This window comes from Notothenia coriiceps, unplaced genomic scaffold (assembly GCF_000735185.1).
Source record: "Notothenia coriiceps isolate Sejong01 unplaced genomic scaffold, NC01 NC01_scaffold00000339, whole genome shotgun sequence".
Taxonomy (NCBI): Eukaryota; Metazoa; Chordata; class Actinopteri; order Perciformes; family Nototheniidae; genus Notothenia; species Notothenia coriiceps.
In genome coordinates, this window is record NW_011333040.1 from 9,281,272 (window position 1) to 9,299,472 (window position 18,201).

Genomic DNA, 18,201 nt, shown 5'->3' on the forward strand with positions numbered 1-18,201 from the left:
AAAAGGACAAGAATGCTGGATTTACGATCTATACGCTATTTCACTTCTTCGAGTTGAAGTAAAATGGCTTTGGACACATCAAGTGGAAATAAAATACTTTTGTATCTTATTTCCAATAAAAAAATAAATGTAAATCCAGCGTCTCAAATGAAACAGGCAACTTAAACAAAGCAGTGGATGAGGGATCATGCATAAAGATCCAGACCTGAGTTAAATACATTTTTTTTGTCAAATATTCAAGAGATATGTTGACATTGTATATTTGATTGGGTCTTTAAACTAACTTAGGGCAGGGTTTATCAATCTTCTTTTTCCTAAATGAGAAGGTCAGTGTGTACAGGGACAGTGTAACATCTTGTTTCCCCTTATAATGAATGAACATTGTAGGAGCTTTCGCCCATTTTATAGTTACAATTCGGTGACAAAGGGACTAATAGTTGGTTATTATTAGGGGAATTCACTCTAAGCTCATATTGATCTGTTATTTAAAATCCAACAGGACTTTGTACACAGGTGTTCTGTATTTATTAAATCTAGGACAACAAAAAACGTTATAATCTGACAATCTTAGACAAAGACACAAACGAGCAACACAATCAGACATGGGGTGGCCATTGTCCAGCAGTATGGATGAATACGTGATGAGAAGGATGTAGCGGATAATTGCATGTCGGCGTCTCTATTATGCGATTTATAAATCTAATTTAGCATTCAGACTATGAGCAACATGATGGACATGTCACCAGACCTCTCTTTGTTGATTTAACAGAAAGATTTAGCTGACTTAGTAAAGAAACGAGATTGGGTTTCGCGACTGGAACACTAACCTGGTCGTGGTCGATGTCACAGTCTCCAGTGATGACGATGCGTTTCTCAATTCTCGTCTCTGATAAGCCGCCCTTTAACATCTGCAACAAAATACACAACAACAATAAGGCTTTGATGTTTGGTCAAATTGGTTAATCCCCCCCTGGTGGATATAACAGGTCATATCTATGGAAGCCCTGAGAGGAGCACGAGTCTGAGTTAAAGTCTGAGTCTAAATACATTTCTGTGTTTATGAAAAACTGGGACTTCAAAATAAGGTAAAAGAGATTTTGCAAGGATCATCTTTTGAGGTTGTGAGACTGACCGTTGAGCGGCCCGACCAAGCAAGGAGGCAGAGGCAGAGAATCCAAAAATATAACCCGACGGGGCATTTATTAAATGATCAACCCAATGTTAGATCACACACAATGACACAGCCACAATAAACTGCTCACGTGCCCCAGCCTGCGGCCACCAGCAGCTCACACACACATACTCCAGCACAACAAAAGACAGCACTTAAATACACAGAGGAATCAAACACAGGGGAGGGAAAACAATTAGACACAGGTGAGGGGGGAGGGACAACCCAGGGCCCCAGGTGCGCACAATCACCCGGCCCAAAGCCATCAGTCCATAGTGACGCAGTTCCCTGCGTCACAGAGGTTATGTTGTTTTCATCCAAAGAAATTGCCAGGTGAATTTGTATTTTTTTGTCTGGATCCTTTTTAAGTGTTTGTTGTTGTAATATTTATTTTGGCCACAAGAGATAAAAGTCTACCACAACCAATTGTTTTTAAATAGGAATAAAAGCATACATGTTTAAGTAGTTTTTCATTTTTCTTTGTATGTATTAGTGGGTTGGAAAGCTATTTCAATTCAAACATACCAGTAAGACAATGCTTTTAGTCTAAATTAGAAGATAGGATTGTTGTACACTGTTGTACAATGAATGAAATTAGTATTACAACAACAAACACTTGATCCTGAAAACAACAAAAACACCTGCCAAAACATGTTTTCCCATCTGTTTTTAAAATGAAATAAAAAGAGAAAAGAAAAGTGTTAAATTATCCTATTTTTTTCCAACTGTTCTGAGGTCTTGCTTACCTTCCATACAAAGCAGAAAAGAGAAAGAAAAGGCATAAGAATAATTGTGTGTATGTGTGTGTACCTTGGTAATGTGTGTGGTTGTAGTAGTACACAGAGATTCAGAGGTGATTGTCTGAGCTGTCATCAGCACACCGGGCTCGCCATCGCCGTTACCATCCAACTGATAACAGAGGAGACAAAAACAGATCATTAGCTGAACTCCAACAGAATATCCCTGTCGCTCCAAAGAAAGTTTTGTTACAAACTAAAACATGATTTCCCTGAGGAAGAAGAAGTGAAATAATCACAGCATGCACTGTTTCTAGGAAGGAAGCTTTTTGGGACGTGTTTTTTAAAACAAAACATTTAAATAATGATACAATTTCACACAAATACAATAATACCGACACACGAAAGGACAAAAATAAACACAAAAACTCCCTTGTGTTTCTTAAATGTGCACCTGTGCGGCTTCGTATGTGATGGTCTTGGTTTCCGTGTGTACGATGGGAACTTCTTTTGTAGCTATCTCAGTTTTCTGGGCTGCAAACGTGTCTGATATAGTCACCATTTCTGTCTTTACCACAGGTGGCTAGGGAGGGACGAGAGAGAAGTGAGGGAGGAGTTAATACAAAGAGGGTCAATTAACACTGAGACAGTTAAGGAGACATAAAGACACATGTACTAACACTAGCTTAGGAAATCACTTTCAATGTTTGAGGTTTTTTTTGGTAAAATATCGTAAAAGTGTAAATATGTGATTTTTAATGTCAAATAAAGTACTTATTGTACTGAAAGGGAAGTGATTCAGTTGTCCAGTGGTACACATAGCAGTAGTTGTATAAAGCATTTGAGTCAATGCAGAAAAAACTCATGCAAGTTTTTTCAATCTCGTGCAACAACACCAGAACAAAACGCAGAATACGACAACGACTATTTCCAGCAATGCACAGGCGACAGCTACAACAGCAGCACACAACTACGACAGCATATTTGGCTTCGACTCAAAAGTACGACACGGCACAAACATGCATAGAACATGAGCATATAACAAGACGGGCAAATTGATGTTTAGACGGCATGCAAAAAAAGACATTCAGATGAGCGGGTGGCATTTCCTGAGTGGTTGGCAATGATGATTTCCACAATAGCGTTACCATGGTGACCATGACGAGCCAATTAAACTCTCAGAGGGAGAGAAGCATCACTGCCAAAACACGTGGAGGACACACACAAGTACACACACACACCAAAAAGTGAAATACGGCATGTAGAGCAAAAACAGCAAGTGTACACCTAAAAGCATCATGCAGGCCCCATTTACTTCACAACACTAACAAATACAGAGAAGGAGGAAGTAACACCACACTATGATAATGTTGATAATGATGTGGAGTATGATGATGTCACAGAACTTATATGAATATGGGAAATCCACATAAAGACTGAAATTAATGGTGTAGTGGATGGTAACTTGACACCAACGCACAACAAAAAAACTCCTCAGTCGGATTTAACTCTATAGGACAAACAGGAAGTGTAAGGATGTACATGGGGCTTTAATATTCACGCAAAAGCAGGAAGGAAACCGGCACTGTGGAAAGCAGGAAGGAGAGAATATGTCGGGTGTTTCTACGGCTGGTAAGATGGATGAAAGCCCAGAGGGGGGGGGGCTCTGCAGTCGGCAAAGTGAAGACTTTACCTCGGAGCAACAAATAACCTGCGGCCGGGGACCTGCTTCCACCACAGAGGCTTCTCCGTTCATTTTCAGCTCTTCCTCTTCCTCCTCCTCCTCCTCTTCCGGGGCGAGACCACTTTCCTCCGGCAGGGTGTGACCGTTTGTAGCCTGTGTTGTGATTGGATCATCGTTGCTCTTAGCTTCTACTTCCTCGACTACATTCTTCTTCTTCTTCTCGATCTCCTCTTCTTCTACATCAGCGGGAAGGGAAGGAGCATCTGGAACCGACACACCCTTTTCCTCGTCCTTCTCCTTCTCCTCCTTCTCTTCTTCCTCCTCCTCCTCTTCCTCCTCTGGTATTTGTGTGTGGCAGATAGACACGGAAACATTCGGATGGTACTCCGCTTCTTCCTCGCTCTCGCTTTCCGATGAAACGCTCTCCTGCTTCGCCTCTTTTGTTTCCACCGTTACGACTACTTCTTTTTCCACCGTCACTTCCTGTGGGCTCGTAACCGTGACGAGTCCGGGTTTGGGCGCTATGGAAACCTCTTGGACGACAACGGTTTCTTCAATTTCAACTTCGGCCGTCTATACACATGCATACACACACACACACATGTACACGGACACACGCAATGGAAGTGCACAGACATACACAACAAACGCATGGGGACACAAAAATAAAATAACAAGATCATTGAACATAAATAAAAGATAAATAATACACAACGGAAATAAAAGAAGATGAAGATGTTCAACTGTGGATAAAGAGACACAAAGACAGTGAGCGGAACAGATATGAAGACAAATGAAAAGTCATAAATTGATGATTGCAGAGGCAGCATGGCATTTCAAGCTGCCAGGAGGAAATGGAGGAAAAGGATCATGAATGGAAGGCTGGATGGATTAATAAAAGTTAATTTAGGACCACCTTTGCAGGTTCTTTGGTTTCAGAGATCAAGTTTTCTGTGGCGGGGACATCTTCCAGTTGGGGCGCACTTTCCTGCGTGACAGAAAGTTACCATGACAACCATCAATCAAACACACTGACCGTGACAAAGCATAGAATTTGTAACTTAGCCGTATAGAGTGCCACAGTGACGCGTCCTAAAACCCAGAAGTAAGTTAGCATTTTACCACTTCCGGTCCCTTCGACAAAAAGCAATGCATTTTTTCCATAGGATTTTGTAAAATAGCTGGAAATAAGATCTGTGTTTGACACAAATTGAAGAGACAGATCACGTTTTGTTCTACGACATTAAATACATCAGCAGTGAACCCGCTGGTGATTTTTGATGAGTTTACGTGTCTGAAAAACGATGGTTGTTAACAAGTGGCTGAATAGGACTACAGAAGTTGTCGAGGCCGTTGTACGTCATTACACCGAACGCGTAAACACTCCCGCTAAGTTTGTTTTCCCTGTTCTGCTTGAAAGCAAGTACCTGCCTCCTGCAAACTGTTCAAACAAACGCTTCAACTTGTAGCATTTAGAATCTGTATTTTTGAATATGGATCTTAAGTCGGCGTTGACCCTGCTGTAGTTCGTTTATAGCATAACGTTAGCATTCTGCTTCCGGCGAATAGATTAACTATTAGAAAATGAACAAAACGTGATCCGTCTCTTAAATCTGTGTCAACCACAGACCTTATTTCCAGCTATTTTCCAAAATCCTATGGAGAAATTGCATTGCTTTTTTGTCGAAGGAACCGGAATGAGTTTACTTCCGGGTTTTAGGACGCGTCACGGTGGCACTCTATAGCGATGCTTGCACAAGGGAGAAAGGGTTGAATATGTTAGTTGGATTCTCCATCTTTCATGCAAAGTGATCAATCGATGAGGAATCGGGTTGCAGGCAGCAGGGATGAAAAGAGTTTACGATGAGGAGAAGATAAGAAGATCCCTGGTAGGTTTAAAGAGAATATCCCATCAATTTGAAAGATAAAAGAGCCTTGTATTGAAGTCAGCAGTTTCTCTGAGATGAATGACCATAGAAAGCCTGGGATACTTAAATGAATTTAACATTTTAAAGCATATGTAAAAAAAGGAAAACAGTGTGAATCTAATTTGATTTATTTTAAGCTTGGTGTAAACTAATGCTTCAATACTTGCTGATTTTGTAGCAAAAAGTATAAAAAATAAACCTGTTGTTCCTAAAGTAGCTGGTAAAGAAGATATTTATATTTAAATGGGGCGGATTTGCTTTCAATCCACAAACAGAAGTACCACAACAAAACAAACGGGGGATGTTCTATCATCTGTTATTTACTTTATATTAGATTTACCATGCCTATTATTCAGGATGAATGGTCTCTGTTACAAATCATTCATCCACCATCCACAGCAGGCCATATGGACAGCTTGCATGTATTTAGTGTTTGATGAACACATCTTGCAAGCATCTAGAGTTAGATAGATTTACTTTCATCGACTAAACTGAAAGTAGAGTGACTCCTAAAGGTTCAGTAGCAGCACCTCAGTGGAAGTAGGAGCTGGGGTTATATCAGCATCTAGAGTCGGTTCAGGCGTACAGCAGGCAGGAGGCGCTGAACAATAGCCAGAGTGTCTACTGAGGAGTACAGAAGCTATCTCCTCCTCGAGACTCTACAGCAACACACAGAACGTAGAGAAGAAGAGAAGAAATGAAACTTTTGAGAGGAGACAGAGAAGAAATAAAGGAACACAAAGAGCAGCCATGCGTCACACCTCCGCCTCTAACACTGATTATATCAAGCAGAACAGATTAAGAGAGCGGATACCAGGAGAATATCACATCATTGACAAAATAAAACAGTTGTACTTCAGCAATAAGATATAAAACGTGAGTCCAGCTGGAAAAAGAAATAAAGAAATGGAGCAAAGCGAGAGTCCCTAGAGAGAAGAAGAAACCCCATATAGTGCATCAAGTGGAGAATGGGGTAAAAACAGGTGATGAAAACCGCAACAAAGCAAAAGCATCAAATGGAAATGCCCACTTAAGACTCAAGAAACAGACTTTGTTGTTTCTTTGCAACAGTTTTGCAGCACTGCAACGAAAACCTTCCACCAGACAAAAGTTTGAAAGTAAAAATGCCCCATGCTTCCTCTCGGACAGACACACCCAGACAGACGTACCACTTGCTGTTGCTGCTGCTGCTGAATACGTATCGTTGGAGCGGGGGAGGAGGTGAGACGTTTCTCCCACTGGTTGGGCTGAGGAGGAGAGGGAGGTGGCGCCTCCATAAAGGAGCGCTTTAGCTGGCTAATGCTAGCTTGGTGTTTCAGAACCTCGTCCGTGGTCTTATCATGGTCCTAATGAGGGGAGGGGGAGTGGGACAGGAGGGTGGGGTACAAGAGTGGAGAGTAAATAGGATGAGTATGGATGGTAGGGGAGAAAAGATAACATTTTGGAATGTGGGATAGAGGTGGGGAGTGGAGGATCATGGGAAAGATGAGGGGAAAGGGTGATGGAAGAGAAACAAAATAGATAGTAAGAAGAAAAATGACAACAAAAAGAGTATGATAAGTAAAGGTGGAAGTACAACAAGGTTTTAAAAGAAAAGAAGGAAGAATGAATACAACAAAACAAATGTAAGGGTAGGAGGAAGAAGGAAAAGGGGGAGGAAGGAGGGAAGGATTAAACAAGAGAGGGATGGGGGAGGGGGACACGGTTCAACAGGTCATAGGAACATTAGTCTGTCAATCAGGAGGAGGAGGACATGGATGCCATGCCTCACTGGAGCCTTGTTTGCTGTTCAATCTTAAATCATGCATTTTCTCTCTCTATGTGGATATGTATGTGTGGATGTGGATTGGAATAAGCAGGCTGCAGTGAAACAGGGCCTCTCCATCGTTCTGAGGCACGGGACAGCAGTGCAGGCTGCAGAGCATGGAGCTGATAGTGGTGATGAAACTGCACTATTTCTTTCTCCTTCACTGCACTCCCATCTGACTCTTTATCCATATTTAGTAATTTAGCACATTCTCATTTATTAATATGGTTATTTTCTTTTTCCTCTCTCTTATATGTTCTGTCTTTCTGTCAGAGATCACAGGATACAATTAGAAACCGTTGAAAATGTGCCGTTTTTGTCGCTTTATAAGTTGACTGATTGGACCAGAAATAAAGGAGGTTTTTCTTCTTGAAACTAACTTCTCTCTTTCAACCCCTCAGCTTAGAATATCACTATCACTATCAGTCCCACGTTGCATAAATAAAGTATTGTTGTTGTTTTAGTATGTTATCAAACCAAGCATCACACAACGCTGGCAACCAATCACCAGAAACAGGAGGAAAGCGCCTCGTGTTTGTTAGCGAGGCAGCAGGGTTAGTCGGGGTTAGTCGCAGCTGCCTGGCAATAATCAAACTCTTTGAACAATCGAGAATTGGAACAAGATAAAAACAAAGCTCACAAAACATGCGCGGAGCATGCATAGAGTCACGTTCACACAATGCCGACCCCACACACAGAGCAGCCATTGTGAACAGCTTGGGAAATGTCCTGGAGGAGAAGGACCGTACTGTTGTGTGGAAAGATACACATCAAATACATTTTTGGCATTTCAGAGATTAAACACTGGAAATGCCTTAGCTTCACCGATCTCTGTCCAAAACATCAGTGTGGGGAGTTGGCAGAAAATATTGTTTATATGGATTTCTTAAGATTTGTTAGAGCTTGACTGGCTGATATGGCTAACGTGCTACATTAGCTTTCATTGTATCTGTGTTTCTGGCCACTCAAGCTCAATACACCATATAAGCAATAAAGTATCCTATATTTATATATTCTTTAATAGTAGGTTGGTTGATTACAGTAGATTCTAACTTATTCTATACATTTTATATTCTATAGATAATGTGTTTTATTACAGTTTTAACCTATATGCAATGCCTTGTTTACAGGAATCAATCATATATATTTAATCTAGTCCAATTTAATCTAATATTTAAACTTTTTCTCCCTCAAAACTTTAGTAAAATATCTGGCTAGAGTATAAACATGTTGATTAGTGCAGCTTTAAGTGACATTTGTTTGATATATCATATAACAATGTGTCCAGGCCCATGTGTTCAGAAAGGCTGCCATGTGAATTAGGACGGTGAGCACTGAAACCACTTTAAACCAAAACGATTTCAATCATACCACAACAACAGGAAATAGCTGGCATTGAGTGTACACTTCCACACACATAAACACAGGCAGGCATGCAACAGAGCCTGAGAGTGCGAGAGGGCAGCAGTCCTGTATAGTGTAGTACAGCACAGAGGGAGTTGTAGTTCTGATGGCGTCAGAGTACACAGAAACATGTAGTTCTTATATTCGGCCATCAGGCGACGCCAGTACCAACCTCCAACATTAAATTACTGTGCCTCACATAAATATTGTCCCCATGCACTCTGTTTGGACTCTGGAAGGCAGACATACAGCAAGAAATAATAAATGGAAAAATTAATTTAAAAAAAATAGAAGTAAAATAAATGCATTTTGTTTTAAATCTATAAAAATAAGAAAATCTGTAATAAAAAAAAGTAAATAAAATTAATAAGAAAACAAAAAATAAATCATAATACAAAATATATAAAATTAAGTATACAACAAAAAAAATTGAATAATACAAATAAAATGCGGTGACACAGCCAACATGTCTCAAACTGTGATGAAGGCTGGAAGATGGGTACAAGCACAAATTAACAACATTTTGGGGTTCATTGAATGTCATTATGCTCTCACTCGTACCCATGTTGACTCATGCAAAATCCAAAATAGCACCAACAGACATGTGTAGAAACCCACAAAACCGTGCTTTCAGGAAAACCCCAAAACATAACAAACCACAAATATGAACCAGCAACCAAACAGAAAGTGGAAACCAAAAACCCACAGCAGAGCAACCGAAAGTGAGGATTTCTGGGTAAAAAGTACCCACTCAGGTTCACTGTTTACACTCAGACCCAATCTGGAAACAAAGGGTCTTATCTCAAACATATTTATAACTTTATATCAGCGGTAGTCAATGTTACTTCCAGATTGGGTCGAGAAATAAAAAAAAAACTGTATGATCGTGTTAGATCACCATAAAAGAGGCGTGAACCAAACCGACGCTTGCCGGGCAAATGATTGACAGACCAAAATAATAAAACAACCAATAATAATGTGTGAACCTGAGAGGGGGCGGGCTCACTGGCTCCCAGTGACTGTTGGTGGGGTGAAGTAAGGGAGAGAGGAAGGACAGGTTACACTATACAGTAACCACCTTTACAATACTCCTTAGTAATTCATTCCTATGTTTAATTCTCTATATTTTGCAAAGCATGCTGGGTAAAGTCGGACCCTACAGACCTGGGTGGGCGTGGCTTCCGCATCACCAGGGCTTAAGTCCACCTCCATAACCTTTAATGTTGCGGCGAACGGCAGTCATGAGACAATGAGCAGGGTAATGGGGTACGGAGAAAGCAAAAGGTGAAATGGAAGATGGGAAACGTTGCTTCCCTTTAGCAGCCGTAGGGAGGTCATGTGACCTTTGCCCCAGTAACATGAAAAAAGTCTGAGATGGTCAATAAATGGATTTCCTCATCGTATAATACAAAAAAGATTCACAGTCCGTCATACATGACACAAAGTTCAGCTTTTTCCTAAACCTTTTTCTTTGTAGTACAGTTAATGCGTAAGTACAATTCTATCAATACTTTAGAGATAGTATGTGTATTTATCACACAAACGCTACTTTGTAGTCAACTAGGACAATTATAGAACTATTCTGATATTATTTAGAACTGTCTTATGATCATTTGTCCCTTTTATCTGCATCTACAGCTTTATCGAGCAGGAAAAAGACAAAAGGCCACCATGAAAATGCCATTACATTTTGACTTAAAACTAAGCGAACAAAATATGGGGGTTAGAGAGGGACCTTAGGGATCGGGGCGAGTGTAACACTGTTTACTCTTAACATTTATTCGCAATATTATACAAATGAATAAGCTTTAAGTGCTCCGCCTTGATGTAGTACTGTAACGAACTGTATGTACAGTTATATCATGTATTCTACAAAGGCAGAATGCAGCAAATGTAGTCAAAAATAAAACACGTTTCTCGCTTGATTATCTTGCATCATACCAATTTACACAACGATGTTGCTTTATTTGAAGAGCGTGACATTAATATGCTGCGTGTCAAACACATAGGGGATGTATAATGACTATTTAAGAGATCTGAAACACGTTAAGCATTTGAAATAACTCGTAAAGTGTGTTTTGTGCATCCCTAAAAGTCTCTGTACAGTTTTTAGATAACTTAATAACTATAACTCTTCTCTACTTTATTCCTTATATATACTTTAACATTGTGTATCCTTTATAAACTCTGAGTTTTATACTTTGTTTAATATAACTGGTTCTAATCTTTATTATAAACAATACAGTGGCGGGGTTCAGGGATGGCAAGCCATAAGAAAATATTCAGGGAAATAAGGGGGTGGTGACGAGAATGATTGTAGAGATAAGAGTTTAAACATTTATAAATAGAGGATGTAAACGGAGAGGGGAAAGGATTTGTCGGGGGGTTTCTGTTCATCTATGCGGCGGGATCACACATCTCTTGCGTCCTGGTAGCGCTCGTGTGGTGTCTGATACGCGGAGGTGTGTGTGTCGGCGTGAGAGGAAAGCTTAGCGGATGCTCGGACTGATCGTTTGCCGTTTCCGGGTCAAAAGTTGGCAAAAATGCCTTTCGCTGACTGGACACAAGGTTCTCCAGGTAACACAGGGTCAGGCCGAGGGGTGTGGCTAAAACTAAGGCTAGGACTAAAGACTGGCTTGCTGTTAGCATCACGACCAACAGGAAGACGACGAGCAGGCAGGGCAACAAGAGAGGGGAAGGATTTAGGAGGTAGCGATGGATGGACGGGGATACATTGGAGCGGGAGAAGGAGGAAAGAGATGGAACAGAAAATAAATAAGAGGGAAGAGAGGAAAGCGCGGGGAGGGAGGATAAGGAAGAGGCAATTGGAGGACAGGAAAGAGAAGAAATGGAGGGCAGGTGAAGTCGTTTTGGCCGCCAAAGAACAGCTGGAACCAAGCTAGTAGCTTTAGCCGACAGATAGCTTGTTAGAAACGCCCAGAAACTGGTCCAATTTAGAGCCAAGCCATTACCAATTTGGCGTAAACTGGGAGTGACGATATCTCTAGGAGTGAGTTTTAGGGTTAAAAAGCGTAATTTCTTCATTAATCCTGAAATGAGTTGTTTGGGCAGAAACCTGTTGCCGTTTTTCCCCTCGATGGAGAGAAAACACAGGACGAAAGAGACATATCTAACGACACCCCTGAGGGAGAACCAGCTGCACCAATTTGTAAATGGAGGTTTAGTTTCAGCCACACAGCCTTCCTCAACGCAGGAAACCTCGGAAACGATTGTTTGGGAGCTTCTAGGGGAGGCCGGAGGGTTTAGTGCGAGATCGGCAGACTGTTGATCGGAGAAAAGAGAGAAGGTGTTCGAGGGGAGAGCCCACAGCGAGTGAGACGCTGTGAGGTCGTCGGTAAGGTCATCATCTTCGGAAATGTCGGAAAGGCCGCGGTCGAACTCGGAGATGGTGTCGAGGGAAGGGGGGAGGGAGGAGAGGGAGGATGACGAGGAGAAAGAGAGAGGGAACATGAAGATGGACTGATGGGGGCGGATTGCAGGAGAGAAGAGGGAGAGGAAGAAGGAAAGGGAAGAAGAGGAAACAGTGGAGCACACACATCCAGAGTGTATCAGCAAGCAGTGAAGAAGTTCAACCAAAGCAACAGACGCATGTTCAGAACATCATTTCATTGTATCATGAAATGACATCAATGACAGCATGCAAAGGGGAAGTGAAATAAACAAAAGAAAGGGTGTGATTGAAAAAAGAGAGAGGGAAAGAGACATAACATTAGTCAGTGAACACCAAGAACAGGTTCAAGTGAACATAGCAGGGCGGAGAACAGTGTGCACAAACAGTGGCACTACTGGAAAAAGGCTAAGAGAGGTCAGCACACAGTGCCGGGTGAGAGCAGGGAGGAAAGGGAAAGAGGGGGGAGGGGTTGGAACAGGACGCATGCATAATATATACACTTTATACTGTATGTACCAAGTAGTGGGCATAAATCCCTGTTGAGGTACAGAACATTCCTCAGTTATTAGCTCCAGAAAATGTCAACGTGGTGTTCACCTGCCTATAATAACTGCTGTCAAATGAGGTTAACATCCAAAGGAAGATGTTCAAATGAAGATGATCATATTTATCTGGGAAGATTGGTGTTGCTGGTCTGTGTTGCCGATTTCTCTCGCTAAAATGTTTACAGCATAAAGGGAGACCCTACAGGCAACACATTGTTACATTTGGAGAACAATGAGAGCATTTTGAGACTATTGGATAGAAAAACTTCAAAATACACATTAAGGTCTTTCTTTTGCTACTTTTTCTGGGTTTGTTTTGGTAGTTTACATTATAATGTAAAACAAAGAGATTTTAGAAAATCTGTCAGAAACCTCTAATATTTCAAGAAAATGAACAAAAATGTATTAAATGCTTTTATCTAAGATTCAAATGTAGTCCTGAATATGTATGCAAATTAATGAGACTATGTATGCCTAATTTGCATATTCAAATAACATTTAACAATTAGTTAAAGCATTGTCTTCATGTAGGTTATCAACTTGGGAAGTTTCATATTCGTCTATTATTTAAAATATTTGACACATTCCCCTTAAATGGGGGAAATGTTAGAAACCTCGTGGTCTCAGAGGAGGCAAAGTTAAGTATCGAAATGTGTTATCACTTATTACAATAAAAATGTAGTAACCCAGGAAAAAGGCATGTTATTATAAAGGTATGACAAATATAATGTTGATTTGAACACACTCTGGGAGGCTAAATGTATCAGGATTCTTCTATAAACACTAGGATAAGCAAAAAAAGGGTCCCATCTAGAGACATGGTGTTTTCCCATCACCCACAGACATGAAATGTCTCTCTCTGTAACGCAAACATATTAACAGTTCCCGGGGGGATACAGCCCCCCATCTATAGTATAATGACAACAAGGAAAGGTGACTTGCCGTAAAAACATGAATAAATACGTTTTTCTCATTCTTTCTTTTTCGACACACGGAAATGCATACTGTATCTACACAGGGTGAAATCATCAAACACACTCTCTCACAGACACACACCTTAGAATCTGAGTGGAGATCCAGGTGGGGATCACGTCCATTCTCAGATGTGGCTTCAGTAATGCTGATCATTGGTGCTAAAAAATGAGAAACAAGAAAAAAAACATGATTATTTAACTTAATTATTTAACCCTTATCCACTGGCAGCTGCTGTATGTACTTGTTCAGATAAAGATCACTGGTTTGTTTTACACCTGGAACAACGTTTTTTTCTCTAAACAAGGGTGTGATTGAGCATTGTACAAAGTAGATATTTGGCATAGAAAAAAATACTTAATTTGATTTATAAAGAACAATAAGAAAGATGTTGGCTTGCAGTGGAATAATGTGTCCAGCAGGGGGCGATGTAAGATCGTTAAGTAACCGCACAGATGTGATACAGCAGTGCACAGCTGCATCAAGTGGGCTCTATAGGCCAAACAAATAACTAAGAAACAGTGCACCTTCAACCAAAGACATTCAAATATGTATTTGATATGAATCATTTAAATATTTAATCAGCAACGATCTTATTCAGGTGTTCATCCATGTGCATTATTAAATGTTATCACTGCTTGGCAAGCTTTCTCTCTCCACCATGACATGTATGTGATCCGAGAGTGACTTCATGCTCTATTTCTTTCATTGGTTTAATTTTTTTTTTCCTTTAAAAGACACACAAAACATTCTTTCTTTCCATCTCTTTCTCTCGCCCCTCTGTCTCTCACCGTGTGACAGGAAACATATGCTGCAGCTATTTCCTGTATCTGGTCAGACACTAGCGTTTTACTTACACACACACACACACACACACACACACACACTTCCATCTGCCTGTCACTCCTTCCACTAAATCTTTTTCGTGTGTATGTCCATTCATTGAAATAGTTCAGAGTAAAGCTGTAATGCCATGTGTCTGTTACCTCCATCCAGACTGCGGCTGCTGCGTTTGGACGCGGTGCGTTCGAAGCAGGGTTCGGGGCGGTCTATGAGGGAGCTGGCCACGCGGGTTTGGGCCTGGGTCCGCCCGCTGTAACGGAACTTGGAGCCCAGGGTCAAGAAGCGGGCCTTGGCAGGGGGCTCGGGTGCGTTCAATCTACAGACAGACAGAGATAGAAGGAGAAAGGGATGGGAGAAAAGGAGAGTGCATTTAAAAAAAAAAGGCACAGTAGTAGTAGGATGAGACCTAAACAAACGATGTATAGACTAGACCAGGGGTCTGCAACCTTTTTGACCAAAAGAGCCATTTTGCTCCTTTTTCCCAAAATGTTTTTGTCTGGAGCCGCAAAACATATTTCATAGCTTGATAGCTAATAAAGTTGTATTTATTGTTATATCAGACAAAAACTACAGTTTTTTTGCAATTATTATGCTATTTATTACATTATATAAAACTGTTAACCTCTAATAAGAAACAAAGAACTCCTATAAGGAGAATTAAAAATAATACACAGGCCTACTTTAAAATAAATTAAACACAGCACTTGGGGAGTCCTCTGCACATTTGAAAGAAAAAAAATATTATTAAAATGGGCCCACTTTGAAATAAATAAAACATATAGCTGCACCCTAAAAATAGTTAAAGGTAGGGTAGGTAAGAATGGAGAAACCAGCTCGAGTGCGCTAGAATTTGGGGGGGCGCTAGTGGATCGCCGGAGCTGTTAGATTAACATTAACATGCTTATTGTAGTTGTAAGTGCACTGCCTTGCGGCCTGTAGAGCACCGTCCTTGATGGACCATATGTGTGGGCTGGACCTGTATTTTACAGGAAAGGAGTGAGCAGAGAGTAGAGTAGTTGTCGATTCTTTTTCTGTTTTCTGTGAATATCTGCCTCACCACCCTCTCAGACTTTGAGTTGCGCGCGCTACTAAAGANGTGTGCCTTGGCAGTGCTTGAAAGCCATGCCATGCTCCCCACAATGCAGTTCGGCGAAGATTAAAAATCTTCTACGTCACCCCATTCAAGTGAATGGGCGAAGCGTTGAAAGCATTTTTCGATGCCTGTAGTGTAGACGGGCCGAAATCTTTTGAGAGCCAGGGAATGAGCAGCCATGCTCCTTTATTGACTTATTTGCTGTCCACTGACATTCAAACGGAGTGAAACTATAAAAGAAAGACGTTACAAGGCACTTAATGATCTCATCCATGCAAGTTTAACATACACAGATTACTTGTAGAATATGGTCATGTAGAATAAGGCATTAATAAGTGTTTTATAATGACTAATAAAGAGCCAATATACTGCTAATATGCATGTTAATTAACAACTAGTTGATGGTGAATTTGTGTATTTGTGTATATGAAGTTGTACCGCTTATATGATGAACATTGATGTCTATGTGCCTTGTTCTGTATTTGACATAATAGTTTCAATAAAAAAAAATATATATAACTCAATATATTGAGATAGCTAAGTCAATATATTTTTTTTATCAATATGTTTATTGATTTTCAGCATACAAAAATAATCACATACATAGGACGAAAACATAGAGAGCTAAGTCAATATATTGAGATAGTAAGTCAATATATTGACTTACAGGATTTTCTTTTTTTTCCTGTGGCACAAACAGGCTTCCATACTGTATGATGGTCATATTTTGGAGTCACGTGAAAGGTTACTAACTGAGCGACTTGTGTTTCAGGTGTGTGTGGTGTCGGCCTCGCTGGTTCAGTTGTCATTTGTAAACGACAACCCTGAACTGACCAGAAACCTGCACAACGCCCTGTGTTTCTTCAACCCGCTGTACCCTCTCATGGGCTGCCTCAACTGCATCACCAAGGTACGGGCTCAACAGGCACTTCTTCCATGGCTTTCTCTGTTGCTCTTTCTTTAAAACCTGCATTAAAGGGATTGTTCTACTTGTTTAAAGGAGGTTGTTAGATTTAAACCCTTCCGTATATTTGGACGCACATACAGTACTGTACTACGTATTCTTCCTGCTCTCATCAACCCTCCCATTATAAAGGCAAAGGCAACTTTTTCCAGTTTAAATAACAGTTAAATAAAAACAATTTTTGGAGAGTGGAACTTATATAATTTTTCAGGAGTTGTTAACAAGACGTATTTACTCTATTGTATACATTTAACTTGTTTATATAAAATGATACAGCTTGCTTTTCTTGAACTTGTGAAGATGTGAAAGATCAAGCTGTTAATTCCTTTTAGAGGCTCGCTGATGTATGATCAGGACCCCCTCTCACTGATCTTTGTTCTTGTTTCCAGTCGACATTCCTCCCCTCGCTGTATGAGTCAAACTTCTTGTGGAAAAACCTGCTCATTGCAGTTGTAGCTGTACGTATATACAAACACAAACATTGCTCTGCTCAGTAAACAGACACTATGTGTTCAGATATGATACTCTATGTCTGTGTCTGTGCTCAGCCCTATCTGCAGTGCATCCTGCTGCTCTTCCTGCTACGTTGGCTGGAGATCCGTTACGGAGGGAGGACCATCAGCAGGTAAGGATCAGATTTGAAGTCCTAATTAAGACATTTAGAGGGTTTTTTCCTGTATTTTACACACACAGTGCACGCTTCTTAGTTTGACACCAGTGTGTGATACCCATGTCATGTTTTAATGATCATTATTTTTCATGTCCAGTATCTCATCCAAGTCAAAGCCCAGACTGGACAAAAACATAGAGGAAGGGCTGAACGAGGATGAGGATGTTCGGATGGAGAAGGCCAGAGTGAAGGAGGCCCTCACCTGCCAGTCATGTGAAGAGGTGAGCTTCAGGGAAATAGGGAGCTGTTTCCTTTCTGTCTCGACAGCACACTTTCTTTCAAATCTCACATCAGTCATATCACTCGGTCTGCCTATTTCCATCTACGCAACATCAACCGCCTCCGCCCGTCCCTTAACCCTAAGAGCACCGCCATTCTTGTTCACACCCTGGTCACTTCCCCATTCGACTACTGCAACTCCCTTCTCTTTGGTCTCCCTCTCAAATCCATCCACAGACTTCAACTGGTCCAGAACTCTGCCGCCCGCATCCCTCCATTAACCACATCACTCCTGTTCTTCAGCAGCTTCACTGGCTCCCCGTCAAATCCTCGCCTTTAAAGAGCAACTTCCAGGTTAAAGACACCTGTGAATAAATGTGTAGGAAAATGATGAATACACTAGATTTTCAAAGAATTATACAGAAATATACACTACAGTGACATCTGGCGTCGTTTTTGTAAGAAATGTTCACTTCCGCATAAAAAAGCCTCGGCACGTGACCTCCCGCGTGTGACGTAACACGGGGGACACAAGGGGGAGAGCGGCCGGTGTAACGTATTAATAAACATGGATCCCAATGCTAGTTTCGACACAGAAGACACAGAAGAAGTTGAACATGAATATTCGAATGCATATGACGGACCACAACCTTATAATTATGAGCCTGCTAGGCGTCCAAGAGAACCAGAGCCAGCCAAGGATTTAGAATAATAACGGCCAATCGGAGAGAAATTGAAGCTGTGGTGTGAGG

General features: G+C 41.0%; 1 protein-coding gene across 1 annotated transcript in view; it reads right to left on the reverse strand.

Moving 5' to 3' along the window:
- LOC104950667 (band 4.1-like protein 2) overlaps positions 1-18,201 on the reverse strand; it is a 61,052-nt gene that overhangs the window by 4,210 nt on the left and 38,641 nt on the right. Inside the window, 11 exon segments of the mRNA XM_010777215.1 lie at positions 828-908; positions 1,982-2,080; positions 2,363-2,491; positions 3,602-4,165; positions 4,509-4,580; positions 6,051-6,179; positions 6,690-6,866; positions 8,904-8,963; positions 11,132-12,211; positions 13,745-13,821; positions 14,647-14,819. Coding sequence (XP_010775517.1) covers positions 828-908; positions 1,982-2,080; positions 2,363-2,491; positions 3,602-4,165; positions 4,509-4,580; positions 6,051-6,179; positions 6,690-6,866; positions 8,904-8,963; positions 11,132-12,211; positions 13,745-13,821; positions 14,647-14,819 — 2,641 coding nt within the window.